The sequence below is a fragment of the Aspergillus aculeatinus genome, assembly GCF_003184765.1.
Source record: "Aspergillus aculeatinus CBS 121060 unplaced genomic scaffold BO66scaffold_1, whole genome shotgun sequence".
Classification (NCBI taxonomy): domain Eukaryota; kingdom Fungi; phylum Ascomycota; class Eurotiomycetes; order Eurotiales; family Aspergillaceae; genus Aspergillus; species Aspergillus aculeatinus.
In genome coordinates, this window is record NW_020291470.1 from 898,402 (window position 1) to 916,909 (window position 18,508).

Genomic DNA, 18,508 nt, shown 5'->3' on the forward strand with positions numbered 1-18,508 from the left:
GGTCACTCAAGCCGCAGGCTGTGGGTCTGAATGGACAGGGGAGGCCTTGGCCATGCTTAACTTCTGGTGTGCGTTGAGCCGCTATCGGCGATAAGCCAGTACATCCGGACACTCTCTCCGCGCCCTGTGACTCAACTCTTAATTTATTACTGCTCTGGTATGAGTCAAGACCGATATGGCGTGCAGTTACAGCGAACGGATATTGTCCGCGGTCTCTTATTAAGAGTAAGGATGACTAGATTAATCAACAATTTTGGCCACCATCTGTCGGATCTTCCTTATGTCTGTGTCGCCCGCTGCATCGAAGGTCAAATCAGATGTTCTGTTTGCCGTCTGCCACAACCTCAACATGTCAAGAGGATAACAAACGGCATCCGGTAGACATTCCCGGGATGAGTGGAGAATGCAGTGGTAAACAACATAGCAGAAAGAGATGAACAATACCCAAAGGTGAAAGATCCACTAAGGGGAAAGAAAAGAACCACAACACACGGATAAACATCAGGGCCGCTCCGTATTACTCATCCGGTTACGGGTGACCACTTAAAGTCCCACCAGAAGCGGTCGCTCTGGGAAGTCGGGTAAACAGCAGAGCCGCAATCCCGGGCCTGGTAGTCACAGTTCCACCACTGGGCAAACTCCGCTCAAAACCCACCTTGTATTGTACTTACTGTATGTACATACCTGCCTAGTACTATCCAGGTACTAAGTAGGTACTGGCCCAGAGCCCCAGGCTGTCTGCCTGCCATCACAGCCGTTGAACCCTTACAAGTGTGGGGAATCATAGAAATTGACTCATATTCTCGTCTAGTTGTCAACCGCTTTACCATCGCTCCAAGAACTAGGAATCACACATCACAGCCCAGCCCACCCCTACCATGTTGGCGGCTATCAACTCAACTGTCATCAACACCGATGAATTCTTTCCTAGCATTTTACAGCCCCATGGAAAGGGTCTAGCTCACTGTTGATTCCTCCATCTTAGATACGCACTACTGACAACCACACAGAGAAACTCACCCCCTGGGTTTTCGAGCATGCTGACTCTGCCGATCTGTTCTGTGTTGATCGCTGGCCCAAAGACGAGTCAAAGGAGTTCCAAGAAATCTTCCACCTCTTCAACTCGTATGTCTCCGAGGCTAACCTCTTCGACGCCTTCCTCGCCGAGCCCGACCCCCTTCAAGCCTATTATCCCGAAGCCAACCCTATGACCCTGATCGCATTGAGCCGGGCTTGCTGGAAGATGTGGTGGGGAGAAAGGAGCTTGTAACTCTTCCACGAAAGAGCTGGAATTATTCTACGCGAGAGGAGTTTGCCCACCTGATGACCCTACAGGCCCTCCCTCGTGTTGAGAGAGCTGATGGAGAGTCTTTATCGGAAAATGGGTATGAGAGGTTCTGGACCTCGAGTCTAGTAAGTTCCAAACTGCTGCGGGGAAAGAGCGTTAGACTAAAGCACAGAAGCTTTCCTGTGGCCACGCACAGACAGTCATATCATATCGGCGGTCAGAGGTATGCAGCCAAGCCTGATGGCGCTATCACGATTCGTACTCAGGACCGAGACCTTCCTATTTTATTTTTCACGAGCGTAGGTCGACTCCCGTCCGAGCAGAGCCTTCACTACGCTTTCTAAACTGTCGATCCAGTGGTTTCAAATCAGACGTGGGGAGAGTTCCTACGAGAGACTCTGAGTATCATGCTCGGCCAGCTTGCATGCAATGTTAAATTAGGCCTCCGTGATCAGGAGATGCTTGTTCTTGGTTTCTACAAAAGGCAAATCTTTTTTGCCCGCGGGTTTTTTTGGGAAAGATCAGATATTGCGCGTCCATTCAAAGGGGTGTTCGGCCGATGAAACCTTTACTATAGCCTTGACGCGAGGATATGACCTGTCCTCCAAGAAGGATCGGGATGAAGCTGTAGAGAAACTGGTAGGGTTTGTAGATATTTTCTCAGTGGGAATGCACAAATAGGTAGAATGCAGGCTTTCTTTGACAATTAATGACAATCCAATCAAGTTCTGTAGGGTGCGAGGCAGTCGCTGAGAGCATTCCTTCTGTATGATTACCCCGCCATGAGCCATCTTCTGTTCCGTGCTCACATTAATTTCTGCGATCCTATCATCAATCGGTGTAAGTGTTGACTATTACGATGTGTGCCGCTCATCCAGCCCATTCAGCGGTCAATCCCCGGTGCTGAACAGGGGGAAATAGGGGCAGCCTAGGAGCTGGCTCCGCGCTCTATACGCTAGGAGTCGCCCTGCAGGCCGCAGGCCTCCCCGCACCGGTCTTCATTGTCGGCCGCGTCGGCATGGGTTTGGCGCTGGCACTCATCTCGAGTATTGTACGTGCCCGCTTCCACGATCCGTGCCTCATTCAGTAATGCTCATTTTTCCCTCCTTCCCTACACAGATCTCATAGTATCTGGTTGAGGTCTCCTCCGGCTCAGATCGAGGACGGATGTTTGCCTTTTACCTCATACAATTGACCTCGGGGAACGTCCTGGCCTGCGGGGTTAGCAGGGGAACCTCGCACTTTGCCGACTTCTGAGAATGGCGTGCGTACAGTACAGCCTCCTTTACCCCTATCTCCCCTACCTGACCTCTCACTTATCACGGAATTCTCCTAACAGGGATAACCATCTGTATACAGCTGCTGATAGCCGCTTGCATCGGGCTGAGCGCGCTCATCTGCCCCGAAGCACCCACCCTCCTCCCCCGCCGCAATGCCCGACATCAACAACGCACTGGCCGCAATGCAAAAGGCAATGGTAACGGCGGGCGAACACGCAGAGGGGCTGTCAACGCTGCAGCGGTTACGCGAGTGCTTACGCGAGTGCTTGCGAGGCACGGATCGGCGGCGGATGTTCCTGGGGATTGGTGCCGCGGGTCTGACGATCCTCACGGGAGCGAATTTCTGGTTCAACTACAGGACCAGCTTCTTCGAAGCGGCCGGGGTGACCAACTCGTGCTTGGTCTCGCTAAACCTGGCGCTGATCAACTTTGTCTGCTCCGGGCTGGATGAGGAATGCTTTGCTGGAAAAGCGGGTCGGGTGGAAGTGAAGGAGTGGGCTTGAGATGTCGCAGGGTCGGCAATCGGGACGCCGCGGTTAGGGCATGATCGGATGGGTGCGGTCGCGGGTTGCTGGGTCCGCGCGGATTTAAGCTCGAAAGTGCCATCGCCATACGACAAGATACGCTCGTTAAAATTCTCTTGTCTCTACTTGCTATATGATTCATCCTAGCTATAGAGAATCATCGTAGTCGGATACCTCATCAAAACACTTCGCCATACTGTTGAGATGTAAAATGGATGTATATTCTAATCCATAGCGCGAGGTGGCCGCAAAAAGGGGATAGAAAGAGAAGATTTGTGGGATCGATGTGCTAAGTAGACCGGCAATCATCACTTTGCAGTGCTATGTAGGACGAGGAAGACTTAGACTTTTGTGGCACACATCATCACTAGCAGGGTTGAAGTGGTTGTCCCACTTCAAACTAACCTCACATGTATGAATATGATTCCTTAATTCGACTATAGATATTGTACTGCAAGTGACTCAGAAGTGCTTGATAGTAAACTTAAGCAATAGAAGCCTTCTGCACATCCTGGCCACTCGAGTTGATATTACATCTCTTATCCCAGAAGACGTGGACTACGCGACGTGGATTACACTATAAACAACCACAAAAAAACCCCCAAAACAGATTGTCCATGGTTGAAACCCGCGGGCACCGGCTGTTGGTTTGTTGGGAGCAAGATTGGCTTTGCGATTAGCGTAAATATTAGCGTACTCGCGATCGCGATCGAGAAGCAGGCATCCTTTCCTGCTGACATGAAGTGGATTTCCTGGAATATGGTCTTGAATCCAGTTCAACAACCGATTGCTGCGATGGCAGCTCCATTTCTAGTCACTGCTTTTAGCCCGCAGTTTTCAACTATCTGTGGGTGTTTTGAAACCGACCCTTGAACCCCTGATTTAATTTGATCTTAATTTAGTCAACCAGCGGCTTCGTATTGCCGACGGAGAGTCTTAGATCAGAATTCGCGTGTTCTGGGCGGGATGCAAGACTTGTGGAGAAAAGCACTTGCCGCCGTATTGTAAAAGTATGAGCAAATGATAGCTCGGGCAGCTCTCACCCAAAGTATACGGTTGCTCCGAATGGCCACTGTACCCCAACGTAGAACGGAGATACGCGATGCCGGGTTCTTCCAGAGTGGTCCTCCCACAATTTGCAATCTCGATATCTCGGATAAGTGAATCATTCCGATCATCTCCCGATGATTCATACCCATACGTGTGAGTTTACCATCCAAGGTAAGATCTAGACTGCGATACTAAGGTTTTTAAAGCTCACGTACAGCGTTCTGCCACCCCACAAGGACAATCTCAGAATTTAGAGTAGAGCCAATTGCGAAAGTCTGGTTTTGATACAGAAGCCACTCCTGGACGCACAACAGGGAAGACAGCCAGTACCCCGGGATAGATGACATATTGACATTGACCTAGGGTATGGGAAAGGGCATTAGCGCGCTAGAGGACATATGGCGGGTCATCAATATTCCCGGCCTCCCTGCCCCCGCGCATTCCTCTCCAACCTCTGATTCGCTTCAATCCATTAAGCCTCTCCGGGGTGTCCTTCTTCTTTTTTTCTTCCTTTTAACCTCCATATGTACATACATGAATCAATACTCGTTTTCCGTTGAGGGACCGACCTCGACCCAAGGGCAATGGCAGGATTTACCGGACCGAAGCCTATGCGACGAACTCGCGGTGCTCTTCGGTCTGCTTATCCTCCACCTGAAGCTGTCCACTGTTGCCTCCGGCTAGTGCAAGCTCTGCATGATGCTTGCGAAGCTTCCTTGCTGCCCGGACGGGGTGCAGAATGTTGCGGCTGTCGAGGAAGATGTTGTCGATGGCCTCGAGATGAAGGCCCTCCGTCTCGGGGAAGAGAAAGTAGACCACTATCATCCGATTTAGCCTCGCTTTGAAAATGACACTAGCAGTACCGAAGACGATGCGCTCAAGGGGGCGTGCGGGATAATGAGCCATAACAAAATCAACGAAGAGTGGGACGTACTCGGCACAAGAAGGACAAGGTTAATCGCCGCATAGACCAGAAAGTACTTCCAACCCAGAGAGCTGAAGCCACTTGGGGTAACCTCGACGACGAGGAAGTTGAACGTCCACGAGGAGGCGGTCGACATGCCGGTGATCTGGGTTCGGACGGCAAGAGGCGCGATCTCTGAACAGTAGAGGTAAGTCAACCCGATGCATCCGGTGACATAGAAGAACACGTAGATGAAGATGAAAACCACGGCGGTGTCCATGGCTGCCTTGTTGCTACTGTTCTGAGACATACAGCCCGCCATAACCGCCATGCAGATGCCCATTCCTACGAAGGAGAGGATCAGCAGCTTCCGTCGGCCGGCTTTGTCGACGGTGAGGGCGCCGAAGGGGCTGATTAGGATTTTCCTTTGTGTGTGGAGAATCGTTAGCTTTTATTTGAGGTTTCCAAGAGCTTCTTCTTGTCGTTTTCGGTGATGATACATACCAGGTAAACAGCACGGCTGACATGAGCAGCGCTAGCTTGGAATCCATGCCGAGAAATTCCTTGAAGATGGTACTTTGATAGAAAGTGATGGCGTTCTGCCCGCACATTTGCTGCGCCATTTGCGTGGCAATGGCAATGAAAGCCCGATTACCGAAGCGTGACGGCCCGTTTCGAAAGATGTCCTGAAAAGAGCCCTGGCCAGTTTCTTGCAGGGATGACTCGATCTCCTCCACTTGGTGGACCACTGCATCACTCGTGGGAGACTCGTCGAGAAGGATGGCTAGCACTTCGCGGGCCTCGTCGATCCGACCTACTTTGATGAGCCATCTTGGCTATCACCTATTGTTAGCTGGTATCTTTAGGGGTTGACAGCTAAGCATAGGCTTACCGATTCTGGCCAAAAGGGGGTGAATATTAGAGATATCAGACAGAGGAGGCACGGAAGAGCGAGCGGCAGGCGCCAGACGACGGAGCCCTCAGCGAAGGCGAGGCCATATTCTAGCCAACCCGCCACGGCCAGACCGATGGCCAGGAACCCGCTTTGAAGCATCACAATAAAGCCTCGAAGCTTGAGGGTAGTGGTCTCGCTTTGCCTATTTCTCGCACCCAACATTCTCTCTTCAGCGAACTGGTCGACAAACAAGGGATTTACGACATAAATGGGGTTCCTACCAATTCGGCCCTGTAGCTGTCACCGCGCCGAATCCCAGCCCGGTGATGAACCGCCCGACAATCAGGTGTGCCAGCACAAAGGCCGTACTCTGAAGAATCGAGCCAACAATCGTGATCGCCAACCCCAGCATGAAGGTTCGTTTCCTGCCCAGGCGATCACCGACCCCGATACAGGCGATGGCACTGAAAAGACACCCCAGGTTGAAGAGAGCCACCACCGTGCCCTCGATCCTGGAGTTCTCGGCGTTCGTGGCTCCAGTGGTGTTCACCGTGTCGAGCTGGGGGAAGGTATCCACCCATGACTGTCGGTTGACGATGCCGCTGGACACCGCGTTCAGGTACCCGAAGCAGATGTAGGCGGGTATGATGACCGTCGCGATGTGACCTATGGTCACTTTGTTCCCCCTTAGCCCGAATGCCTGGCCCATTCTGCTGGGTTTAGGTTGGAGATTGGGGACTAGAAGGTGCGGATATGGATTCACGATCAGGGTGGTTGGGAGGTCTTGGTAGGGGTAGGAAAGTCTTGTTCAGGGGTCAAAAACAGCAAGAAGAGATATCTTTCTATATTCAAGCATAACCATGAAGAAAAACAACTATCAGTTCAGAAAGGAGATATGGGGGGAAAGCCTGGGGTCAGACATCACTCCCCCCGGGGGTGGAGAGTGCCGTCACGTTCAGCATGGAGAAAGGCATATTTGATCCACTTTTGTCTCACCCCGCGCCTCATCCAATGCCCTTGGGACATCTGTATGCGGGCGTATTTGTGGAGTTGTATTACTCTTTGAGTTGGACCCAGAAACCAGGGTGCGCGGAAACTTTCGATCCCGGGGGACTCGGTTCGGTGTACAAGCTGATCTGGGCAAAGCTTAACTCCAGCTTCAGGAGGTGGGCTAGAATCTTATAGGTAACGCCAAATAACTGAGAAATACTCATCCAAGGACTGAATGGGCGTACGAATAATGAGTCTATTTGGCAACAAGAATGGTACGCTCATACAATACCAACGGCGTAGGAAAAATGTGGTCGAGGCTATGTCGTCATGTCAATGGGGATCAGCTTCCAAGTTTGGCTAAACGAAGGGTGTTAGCCAACAGAATAACCGGCTTCATGGCGCCGAGTGTCGCTCGCTTGTAAGCTAGGCTGGAGTCATGGTGTGGACTGTGATAATAATCATCATTCACTTCCACCTCCGCTGGCAAAGCGGGTGGATTAGGGCTCTTTTCCGCCTCCGACGGCGGAAAAGCCTCGATAGGTGGCTCCAGTTCTCCGCCGCCGCCATCTCGCTAGAAAGATTCCACCAGTGTCTTTTGGCTTCTCCGACTGAGATAGTGACATATGTAAGAGCAAGGTTGGGTACAGCACTTCCTGTAGAAAGACGCACAGCACACTACGGAGGAGATGAAACACGTTCGGCTCTTTTCTCTTACACATTGCACCGCGAATACACACTCTTGTCCGGATGACTGACTTTAGATACGCATCAAGATTGCCCTACTCTGGACAGTTTTGTGAATGAATCAACTCTGATCCAAACGCTACATGGATGGAGATTCGAATGCGGGGGCTACTCATCTTGTTACTCTTGGTAGAGGGCCCGGGTCCTGGGAGCCTTGCTCAGCGGTGTCAGAATTACCAAAACATTCTGGAATCTCTAGTACTTTTTCCATTATGTTTTCTGCTGATTTCCTCACAGCCCTTGTAAATCACAAGTTCCAATCTATCTGTTACTGTGTGTGGTTCTTTTATAAGTGCTAATTGATAATGTTCTATCTAGTGTATGGATAACGATCCCCGGATCATATCTAAAGAACAAGCAGCGTAAAGATAGCGAAGGTTATGAATCGAGCATCGTGGTAAAGTTTTCTGATGATGTTCCAGAATACTATTGTATCAGGGTTCCATATTAGGCAATAAACTAGAATATTCTTTTGCATCGCAGTAATTAAAGTTTATATTAATTTTAAACTTGCTATATACGCAGCTGGAATAGCTATGAGCAGCATACTTCAGACTAGTCTAATCACGCTGAGGAAGAACCCTTTGACGTGATTATTACCCTTCAGAACCGGCAGCCCGATCTCGGGTAGAGGACCCGCTGCGGAGGATTCTGGGGGGGATACATTGTCTGAAAAGGTAGCTCTATCGTTGCCCGCCACTGTGGTACATCGATTCACAGTATAATAATAGTCTTCTATGCGGTGTTTGCATTTGACAGTGGGCCTTGCCACGCCTCCCTCTCCAAAATGTGAGCCCCGTGGTTCTCCAACACTTAGAGATCTCCAAATCCCCAAAAGAATGTTCTTCGAACCTTCTTGTGGATACAACGTGGTTACGTCCTCGAGTAAATTGGTTGGCATCATGAGGAGACCCACCCAAAGTTCTAGGCGCAATGTTGACTGTTTGAGTCTTCATACCTTGAATAGATGATGCAGTGACTTAAAGGGAATTTTGCTCTCCTCCCTTACACGAAAGCCACCAGCACATAAGTGTGCGCTTGGCCTCCACGATACTACCAGGAAGCAGTTACCCCATCCCATCCAGTAGTCCACTTCTGCAGGCTACAGAGTTTTCCCCGCTACGAGACCGCAGCAGGATTCTCACCAAGCTAATTGCGATGGCGCTTGCCGTTGTGCTGGCCGCTGCTGTCCCTACCGCTTCTAGAGCCATCAACAACACACAAAAGATCTTCCAGTATGGCGAGAACGGCACCTGGCTGGAGATTATTGCAGTCCGCAGTCCGCAAGAACGGCATGGTTCTGACCACTCGTCTCGACGTCCCTCAACCCTTGGAGGTCACCCCATCGGGGCACGCAATGCCTCGGTTATCTACACTTTCCCCGGCGTGCGTAGTCTGCTCGGAATCGCCGAAATCGAGACGAATGTTTTTGCGGTTGTTGCCGGAGACTGCTCAATTCAATTCTTTCCACCCCCGGCACCTATGCCCTCTGGAGGGTCGATCTCGCCTCCTCCGAGCCCAATGTCTCCGTCATCGCCAAGGTCGTCGAGGCCGACTTCTTCAACGGCTTGGCTCTCTTGGACCGGGACACTTTGCTCTCCACTGACTCTGCCTGGGGTGTCGTCTACCGGGTCAAGATCTCCACTGGCAATTACTCGGTTGTGCTGTCGGATCCCGTCACTATGCTGTCGCCTAAGGATAGCCCTAAGCCTGTCGGAGTCAATGGTCTCAAGGTGCACGGCAAGTACGTATACTACAGCAGCACCACCGAAATGGTCCTTGCCCGGGTGCCGTTCAACAAGGACGCCCAGCCTCCCGGCCCCATCGAGATCGTCACCGGCGGCTTCACGCCCGATGACTTACTTCTGACCAAGAATGGCACGGCGTACGTCACCACCAGCGCGGAGAACGGGCTGTTGAAGGTCGAGCCATCTGGCCGCGTGACTGCGGTCGCCGGAGCTTTGTTCTCCACCACTCTTGCAGCAATACCTACCACCATCACACATGTTATACAAGAACAATCATTATCGAGTGGATAAGCGATAGATTCTGCTACGCAGTCGGTCATTCTAGGCTTCGTGACTTCACTTTTTACATATTCAAATTATCTATTCTTTATATATATACTCTTCTATACACACCGTCACAGTTACACAATCAATTCAGTTGCTGTAGACTCGCTGTGGCTACCAGTAATACATGCAAGCAATCTGAATAGCACGATGTGAGTGAGATCTGAGCGCCCTAGTTATAAACCCATGTGAGCACATCATAATCCTCCGTTGTTCACTGGCCAAAGATGCAGAGACATGGTGGTGCCTGATGCCATAACACACGGCCGCGCTGGGTGATTTGGGTCTGACTAGCGGGGGTGTATCTTACACTTACCTTGAGTTCAAGAACTATGATAGGTGGCTACAATATACACTAGCAGGCATGATCAGAGGGTTAATCCTTGGAGAAAATAGATATGTACTCCTGACAATCGAAATGAACGCCAAGCCAGAGCTAGGGCTTTAGATCCGATAGAGTGAGTCTCGGAGACCGACGGATATTCTCTTTAGGGTAAATGGCGAGATAGAGAAGCTGAAAGGAAGCATTCTCGTTTCCCGCCTGTAATTCCCGTAATGGGGATAACTCATTCTCCGGCTCTACCATACCGATCTATCAAACTCTCATTCAGGTGGGCAGGGTAAGTGTTGCCGATCAGGCACCCAGCAAATAGGCTGCTGTTCTTCCAGTGGCGTGATCTCTCCGGACCTTACGATTTTATTGTGTGACTCTGATGCTTCTAGTTGGTAAGACTCCGATTACTTGGCTATACGAGTAAGCGGACTACTACTTCGATTGTCTAAGGAGTACTATCCACAAACTCTACCTGATGTGTATACTTATACTTGTACATGTGTGTGTACAGGAGGTGGGTCCTCGGCCCGCATTCCGTTTCGGCGAGCCTCCAGCTCCACTCGTAGACCGTTCTTGTCCGGTTCGCCATGTAGCTCCGTTGTCTTTATGTTGAAAGTAGATCCTCCTTCTATATTTGGGCATATCTGTCTTGCACCGTGGACGGCTTGAGGTACTAGTTTCGCGGCTGACAGTCTTGGTTCTACCCCCCTCCGGTAAGTGTAAGATAAGCAATTTCCAATCCCTGCATCAAGCCTGACTGGTGATTGGGCCTTGTAGCCCAGAATCGCGTGTGCGCTAATGATTGCACTTATAACGCAACTTCGCCGTCCTTTCTTGCCTTTCCCAATCTCAAATCTTTCTTCCCTCCTCCTCCTCCTCCAGAGTTTAGAAACGAAACTTGGAGAAGTGGTAATCGCAGTTCCAACAATGCCCTTCGCCAACGGGGAGGGCAACATGCTCCACCTCAACCAAAAAGATTTTGACTTCAACCTGCAATTTGAGAGTCTCTTTTTCTCGATTATTCCCTCCGTCTTGTTTATCTCATCATCGCTATGGCGTGCTCTTGCACGGATGCGCAAGCCCGTGGTGGTGAATGCGCCCGTCTTGCAGTCCATAAAAACTGTATGCCTTCTACAATGCACCGTAGACGGTTTGTACGTACTGACTGCTTAGGGTGCCATCGTAATTTATTCTGGCTTGGAACTTGCGCTCCTTATACTCGCCGCGGTCGGCTCCTTTCACATTAGCCGCATGTTTATTGCTTCCTCCGTCCTGCAGCTGCTATCGGCACTTTTCATGCTGACGGTGAGTGTGGTGGACCACAGCCGCAGCCCTAGACCCTCGATGCTGCTTAACAGCTACTTGCTTCTCACCCTTCTTCTCGATATCGCTCGAGCAAGAACTCTGTACCTGTCGTCAGACCGCGGTTCCGACATCACCTACAGCATTATTTTCTGTGCATCGGTCGGGCTGAAGACCGCCATCTTGATACTGGAGGCCTGCCAGAAGGGGAGATGGGTGAGCTGGGACGCAACGAAACACAGCCCCGAGGAGACAAGTGGGATATTCTCGCTAGGAGTCTTCTTCTGGTTGAACAAGCTCTTTTGGGCTGCATATAGACACACCTTTACCATCGAAAGCCTGTACCCCCTCGACAGCACCTTCAATGCACAGGCCCTGCATGGGGATTTCGCGAAGAAAATGGACTACGCCAAGCTGAAGGGTGATAAGTTCGGCCTTCTGAAGGTGCTTCTCCGTACATTGTGGGTGCCATTACTTCTGCCTATTCCTCCAAGGGCGGCTTTGATTGTCTTCCATATGTGCCAACCTCTATTCATCGAGAGTCTCATCACGTATCTCTCTCATTCGGAACCAGATCCAAATGTGGGATATGGGTTAATCGGCGCAGCCGTACTCGTCTACTCGGGAATTGCGGTCTCGTATGCCTTGTACTGGTACTGCCATCACCGACTACGGACGATGGTCCGCTCCATCCTAGTCACTGAGATGTTCCATGCCGCGACGAGAGCCCGGCTTGGGTCAAGCGATGATAACGCTGCGCTGACACTCATGAGCACCGACATGGAGCGCATCCGAATGGGTCTCCGCTTCGTACACGAGACATGGGCGAGCCTGATCCAGGCCGGTCTCGCCACCTGGATGCTCTATCGGCAACTCGGGGTCGTGTTCATCGCCCCCGTAGGCGTGGTGGTAGTCTGCTTCGTGGGCTTAGGGGTCCTGATCAACTTCACCGGTGACTCGCAGCGATCCTGGATGTCCGGGGTTCAGAAACGGGTCGGGCTCACAGCCACCGTCATCGCTAGCATAAAGGCGCTCAAAATATCCGGTCTCACGGGTCCCGTGGCGGAGTACGTGCAGCAGCTGCGGGTCGATGAGCTCGCGGCTGGCGCTCGATACCGCCGGATCATGATCATCGCCGCCATTTTTGCATTCATGCCGCAGTTGATCAGCCCTCCACTGACCTTCGCTTTTGCCCGGGCCACACTGAATGCTTCAACCATGTTTACCAGTCTTTCATTCCTGACCATGTTGACTCAGCCGCTGTCGCAGCTGTTCCAGTCGATCCCTGAGCTCGTCTCAGGCCTAGCGTGCTTGGGTCGGATTCAGACATTCTTGGAATTGGAGCCTCGTAACGACTACCGACAGCCCCTGGTCGAAGCCCGGAGTGGCGGCATGGAGAATGGTTCGGATTGTGTCGTCGTCCGAGGCGCGAGCTTTGGATGGAAAGCAGACATGTTTGTCCTGAACAGCATCAACACTCAAATCCCCGCCTCGGCCCTGACGATGGTCGTCGGCCCCGTCGGCTCAGGCAAATCTACATTCTGCAAGGCCCTTCTAGGAGAAATGCCCTTTAGCCAAGGCAGCGTCTTGATGGGCGATTCCCCCCGTCACGTCGGTTTCTGCGAACAAACGGCCTTTCTCTGGAACGGTACGATCCGAGAGAACATCGTCGGATTCACCCCTTTTGACCGCGAGCGTTATGACCAGGTCATTGAAGTCACCTGCCTGCGCTTCGACCTCGCTACCTTACCTCAGGGAGATCAGACGAATATTGGGTCAGATGGTGTAGCATTGTCGGGCGGGCAGAAGCAGCGTTTGTCTCTTGCGCGAGCACTATACCTACGTTCCGACCTTTTGATCCTGGACGATCTGTTCAGCGGGTTGGACGCTGATACTGAGGAGCAAGTCTTCCGGCAGGTCTTTGGACCGGATGGGCTACTGCGACGACGGGGGTCGACGGTGGTTCTGTGCACCCATAGTGTCCGGCATCTCCCGGCCGCGGACTACATTATTGCGCTCGAGAATGGCGGTGTTGCAGAGCAGGGTACCTTTAGCGCTTTGTCGAGCCGTGCGGGTTATGTTCAGCGTCTGGAGGTGGGACTCAAGCAGGATAGCGAGGATACTACTGCTGCTGACGATGAGTCTGGTCCTGGTCCTTATCCCGAGCAGGAGGGCCAACCTGGGGCTGACAAGGTAGTCGAATCTGAGACCACTTTCAACAGCACGCAGTTATCTACCCCTGTTGCACCAGCGGTGGCCACAGCGAGGCATGTCGGTGACGCCACCGTCTATAAGCTGTATATCAAAAGCATGGGATGGTTTGTCGCGGCTTGTAGTCTGTTCTTTGCGGCCCTCTGGGGTCTTTTCACCAATTATGCAACGATCTGTCCGTTTCCGTCACTCCGATCTTTGCTTTGCTTATCAACTAATCTGATGATTGCAGGGCTTACATACTGGAGTGACGCCACCGAGTCCATCCATCCTGCGCACTCCAATCACTACTACGCGGGGATCTATGCCGTCCTGCAAATATGCGCCATCATCGCCGCCCTCCTCCTGGGTATAACGCTCTTCATCGTCTCTGTGAAGAAAGCCGGCGCCAATCTCCACCAGCAAGCCTTGCGCACCCTGATTCATGCACCACTCTCCTTCTTCACGAATACCGATACTGGAGTGGTCACAAACCTCTTCTCCCAGGATCTCAACCTCATCGACACCGAGCTCCCCGAGGCGACCCTCAACACCCTCTTTTGCGTCTTCCAGTCGATTGGCCAAGCCGCAGTGATGCTTACCTCGTCCGTCTACCTAGCTATCAGCTACCCGATCCTAGGCGCCTTGCTCTACTTCGTGCAGAAATACTACCTCCGCACGTCGCGGCAGCTGCGCTTGCTCGACCTGGAGGCCAAGAGTCCGCTGTACACACATTTCCTCGACGCGCTCAAGGGGATCTCCACGCTGCGTGCCCTCGGGTTCCTCCCGGAAGACATTCAGAAGAACGCCCGGCTGGTGGACTCGAGCCAGCGCGCGGCGTATCTCCTCCTCATGATCCAGGAGTGGTTGAACCTGGTTCTTAATCTCGTTGTGATGGTCATCGCGGCGGTGTTAACGACGCTGGCCGTGCGGCTGCATTCCAACTCGGCCTTCGCTGGTGCATCGCTGTACTCGCTGATGAGCTTCGGTGAAAGCCTTTCTGGGATCGTCATTTACTACACCAGGCTGGAGACCTCCATCGGCGCGATTGCGAGGCTGAAGACTTTCAACGAGACCGTCAAGCCGGAGGACCGCGACGGTGCTGGACAGGAGGACATCGTCCCTGACACGAACTGGCCGGATCGCGGGCTGGTCGAGTTGCGCGGTGTATCCGCCAGATATCAGTCCACGACCTTGTCTGAATCTGATCCTGAGTCCACCGAGCCGCCCCTAGCTCTAGCCCTCAAGGATATCACTCTCACCATCCACCCGGGGGAGAAAATCGCCATCTGCGGCCGCACCGGCAGCGGCAAATCCAGCTTCCTCGCTCTTCTGCTAAAACTTCTTGAGCCGCTGTCCCCCTCCTTAAACACAAACGGCAACGATCAGGACCACCAGGAGGAACCTCTGGTAATAATTGACAACATCCCGCTGCACCGCATCCACCGCGCAACCCTGCGCCAACGCCTCATCGCCGTCCCCCAAGACCCCGTCTTCCTACCGGACGGCTCATCCTTCCGCGCGAACCTCGACCCAACCAACGCCGCCACCCCAGCAGAATGCCAGCAAGTCCTCGAAGCAGTCCGACTGTGGGACTTTGTCCAAGAACATACAGAAAAAGGCCTGTACGCGGGGACCATGAGCGCCGGACAGAGACAGCTCTTCTCGCTGGGGCGGGCGGTGCTTCGTGCTAGACTCCGACAGCATTTGACGCCTTCTTCCTACCCTGATGAGGGATGCACCAACGAAGAACAGGGTGGCATCCTTCTCCTCGACGAAGTCAGCTCCAGCGTGGACCGGCAAACCGAGCGGTTGATGCAGGAGATCATCCGGACGGAGTTCCGGGCGTACACGGTCATCGCGGTGAGTCATCGGCTGGACATGATTATGGATTTTGATCGGGTGGTGGTTATGGATCGGGGGGAGGTGGTGGAGGTCGGGGATCCCGTAGCCCTAAAGGAGAGGGGGATTGAATCGAGGTTTGGCGAGTTGGTGATTGCTGCTGGTGCGTAGTAAGCTTCATCATATCTGATTGGTAGTCCTTGTCCCGGGAAGCATTCGTAACTCTGGATCGGATGGATTATACGATGTGAGATAGCTTGTTGGCCATAGCTCCACAGACATTGATTAGGAGTGAATATACCAGGTCAATCTAGGTAGGCATGCCACTATCCTAAGTCCGGTAAAATCCGCCGATCGGCCTTACGGCAGGATTCTGTTGGTCTTTAGTGATGTGTACAATACGGTACAGTACAGTATCCATCGCAGCTATCCCTCTTCACTGGTTGTGCTTGTACACAACTGTAGTATTGTATCTCCGTACTATACCAGACTATACCGATCTCGGGTCGGTGGGGAACGGATCAATTATCCGGGGGCGAATCCACCGATCACATCCCTTCCTTGATCCTGTACTCCTCCTGGTTGATCTTGACTGTGCCACCTCATCTCCGTCCCCACACATTATCATCATCCGTGTCCCTCGTTTTGTCCACCATCTTCCATAGCTACCCGGAGTCCTTTTGCAATGAGTCTCAGACCCCTTGCCCCTGCTCCACGGCCGTCTGCCGCTCACAATCCCTCGAATCCGAATCCGAATCCGAATTCTCCGTCCGAATCACCAGTCTCGGTACCGAAACTTCGAAAGGCATCCGCAGCATGCACTCACTGCAAGCGCCAGAAGGCCAGGGTACCATGCTTCCACGCTTCCACGCTCTTCAATTCTCTTTCACCGGACCCCCCCCTTCATGCTGACGGATCCATAATAGTGCCAAATAGCCGACGGAGCCACGGCCTGCGAACGGTGCACGAAGCGGGAACTCTCCTGCGTGTTCGAACTGGACGATGATATGCGGCGGAAGCTGGCCCACAAACGGAAGATCGCGAAACTCGAAGAGGAGCGGGATGTCTTGCTTCAGCTGGTGCAGACGCTGCAGGACAGCCCGGACGCCAAGGCCACCCAGCTGCTGAATCTCATCCGCAGCAAGGCGCCCCTCGACGAGATCATGCTCTACATGGACCACAACGTGTCGGAGCGGGACCGAGAGACGAGCCCGCTGCTGGCGGAGATCTACGAGCGAACCCACGGGTCGAAGGAGGACAATAAACGGACCGCCTCCCATCCGGCACTCAGCATTCAGCGCTTGATCGACATCCCGGTCTACCGGGTGCCTGCCGCGCCTTGGACCACGGTCACGAAAGATGACGAGCTAGTGTCCCATCTGATCTCGCTGTGGCTGACCTGGAGTCATCCGTTCTACAACTGGATCGATAAAGAGCTCTTTCTCCGTGACGCGCAAGCGGGCAAGCTGGACTCGAAGTTCTGCTCCCCATTCCTGGTGAATTGTATTCTGGCCGAAGCATGCGTACGATGATTCATGGTTTTCCTTCTTTTGACTTGGTTTTTGGTGGACTAATGACTCGTGGAAACAGTTTCACTCGGACTACCCGGACGCGTATGCAGACCCCAACGACCCAGACTCCAAGGGCGTTCATTTCTACAAAGAGGCGCGACGGCTCTATGAGGAGATCGAAGGTCGACTTGATCTACCAACCATGCAGGGGTGCGGCTTGTTGTTTGTCTGGTGAGTATGATCCCTATGATGTGTAGAAAACGGTGTACTAAGAGCTTGATCCCATAGCATGGCGGCGATGGGCAAAGACCGTGTGGGGTGGTTGTATCTCGGCCACCTGCGCAGTATGGCAGATGAATATACCAAGAAACACCCCCCGCCGGCCGCCGGGGTGACTCCATCCAGGGAAAGCCGGGCGATTGATAATACCATCTGGGGGATCTACAACCTTACCGCGTACGTTCACTCTCCAAACATGATTTCTCGTGACCGGTCACAACTGACATTCGTCCCAGGACCGCTTCGATCTCGCTAATGAAGCATTTGGCGATCGACCGGCCGAATCGACCCCTGCTTCCATGCGACCATCCCGCCGACGACACCTGGACGCCGTACCCGCGCCAAATGGATCCGGTTCAATCCCACATCCCCTGCGTGCTGAACAGCTTCTGCGCGCTGAGCGAGATCAACGTCGATGCCAACCGCAAGGTCTTTGCGAGTGGGCACAAGCCCCCTCGGGACGAGCTGGAACAGACGCTGCAAGACGTGCAGACCCGACTCGATGACTGGAAGAGCAAACTACCTCCATGCCTGGCCCGAGAGAACCCGAGCGTCCCGCAATCGCTAAGCTTACAGTAAGCGGCCCCTCCCTCTTTCATTATCCCCCACCACAAACCAACACCCCCCCACCACAAAACCACCACTAACCCACCTTTTCCCCGGGGATACAGCATGCTCTACCACACCGTCGTAATCATGCTCTGGGGTCTCCTGAAAAAAGAAGACCCGAACCCGGACAGCACAATCTCCCGGGAGACGGCGCGCGGCACCTGCGTGGCCGCCGCGCTGGCGATCGTCGACCTGCTGCGCACGCACCGCGCCACCTGGGGGCCGGACTACATCTCGCCGACGACGATCCACTGGGTCAGCATGGCGCTGTTCACGCTGGTCGAGGAGCTGGACCACGGCGCCGACCACCGCACGGCCTTCACGGAGCTGTGCGTCATCGCCCGCACCTTCGCCCGCAAGTGGACCCTCATGAAGGGCATCCTGCGCATGCTGCAGGTCTCGGCGCAGAAGGACGGCGTCGCGCTGCCGTCCGAGACCCACGCCCTTTTCGTCGACTTCTCCGAGAAGATGTGGGGCCCCGCCCAGCGCGAGCGGTTCCGTAGTCTGTATCCGAATCCGAGCTCGTTGGTGGAGACCGGTGGCGACCGCTCGAGGGAGGAGGCGGAGCTGGATAGCTTTTTGGAGAAGTGGGATACCCTTGAGATTCGGGAGGCTGGGGAGGGTGGGGAGGAGCGGCGGAGCTAGGTCGGTAGCTAGGACTTACGGCTACATGGAGGGAAAAGCGGTATTG

General features: G+C 53.2%; 7 protein-coding genes across 7 annotated transcripts; 6 read left to right on the forward strand and 1 right to left on the reverse strand.

Moving 5' to 3' along the window:
• Positions 1–878: 878 nt before the first annotated feature.
• On the forward strand, positions 879–1,652 carry BO66DRAFT_467128 (uncharacterized protein; the record flags this gene model as incomplete). Its single annotated transcript, XM_025652537.1, has 4 exons — positions 879–954; positions 1,011–1,413; positions 1,464–1,587; positions 1,646–1,652. The coding sequence occupies 2 exons, from the start codon at positions 879–881 to the stop codon at positions 1,268–1,270; spliced, it is 336 nt and encodes a 111-aa protein (XP_025509226.1). The 3' UTR covers positions 1,271–1,413; positions 1,464–1,587; positions 1,646–1,652.
• BO66DRAFT_445136 (uncharacterized protein) lies at positions 935–1,986 on the forward strand. Its single transcript, XM_025651633.1, has 3 exons — positions 935–1,413; positions 1,464–1,591; positions 1,646–1,986. Exons 1-3 carry the CDS (start codon positions 1,361–1,363, stop codon positions 1,849–1,851), a joined length of 387 nt encoding a protein of 128 aa, XP_025509227.1. The 5' UTR covers positions 935–1,360; the 3' UTR covers positions 1,852–1,986.
• A 734-nt stretch (positions 1,987–2,720) lies between these two features.
• Positions 2,721–3,071, forward strand: BO66DRAFT_433480 (uncharacterized protein; the record flags this gene model as incomplete). Its single annotated transcript, XM_025650696.1, has 1 exon — positions 2,721–3,071. One exon carries the CDS (start codon positions 2,721–2,723, stop codon positions 3,069–3,071), a length of 351 nt encoding a protein of 116 aa, XP_025509228.1.
• A 1,901-nt stretch (positions 3,072–4,972) lies between these two features.
• BO66DRAFT_310517 (general substrate transporter) lies at positions 4,973–6,650 on the reverse strand (the record flags this gene model as incomplete). Its single annotated transcript, XM_025643290.1, has 5 exons — positions 4,973–5,471; positions 5,551–5,744; positions 5,793–5,882; positions 5,939–6,143; positions 6,223–6,650. 5 exons carry the CDS (start codon positions 6,648–6,650, stop codon positions 4,973–4,975), a joined length of 1,416 nt encoding a protein of 471 aa, XP_025509229.1.
• A 2,265-nt stretch (positions 6,651–8,915) lies between these two features.
• On the forward strand, positions 8,916–9,742 carry BO66DRAFT_445140 (uncharacterized protein; the record flags this gene model as incomplete). The annotated part of the gene is made up of 2 exons (XM_025651634.1): positions 8,916–9,064; positions 9,174–9,742. The coding sequence occupies 2 exons, from the start codon at positions 8,916–8,918 to the stop codon at positions 9,715–9,717; spliced, it is 693 nt and encodes a 230-aa protein (XP_025509230.1). The 3' UTR covers positions 9,718–9,742.
• A 1,204-nt stretch (positions 9,743–10,946) lies between these two features.
• BO66DRAFT_363224 (putative ABC multidrug transporter) lies at positions 10,947–15,589 on the forward strand (the record flags this gene model as incomplete). Its single annotated transcript, XM_025645107.1, has 3 exons — positions 10,947–11,206; positions 11,258–13,772; positions 13,830–15,589. The coding sequence occupies exons 1-3, from the start codon at positions 11,012–11,014 to the stop codon at positions 15,587–15,589; spliced, it is 4,470 nt and encodes a 1,489-aa protein (XP_025509231.1). The 5' UTR covers positions 10,947–11,011.
• A 514-nt stretch (positions 15,590–16,103) lies between these two features.
• BO66DRAFT_407224 (uncharacterized protein) lies at positions 16,104–18,462 on the forward strand (the record flags this gene model as incomplete). Its single annotated transcript, XM_025649046.1, has 6 exons — positions 16,104–16,265; positions 16,345–16,941; positions 17,009–17,160; positions 17,218–17,385; positions 17,445–17,783; positions 17,880–18,462. 6 exons carry the CDS (start codon positions 16,104–16,106, stop codon positions 18,460–18,462), a joined length of 2,001 nt encoding a protein of 666 aa, XP_025509232.1.
• Between the last annotated feature and the right edge of the window lie 46 nt (positions 18,463–18,508).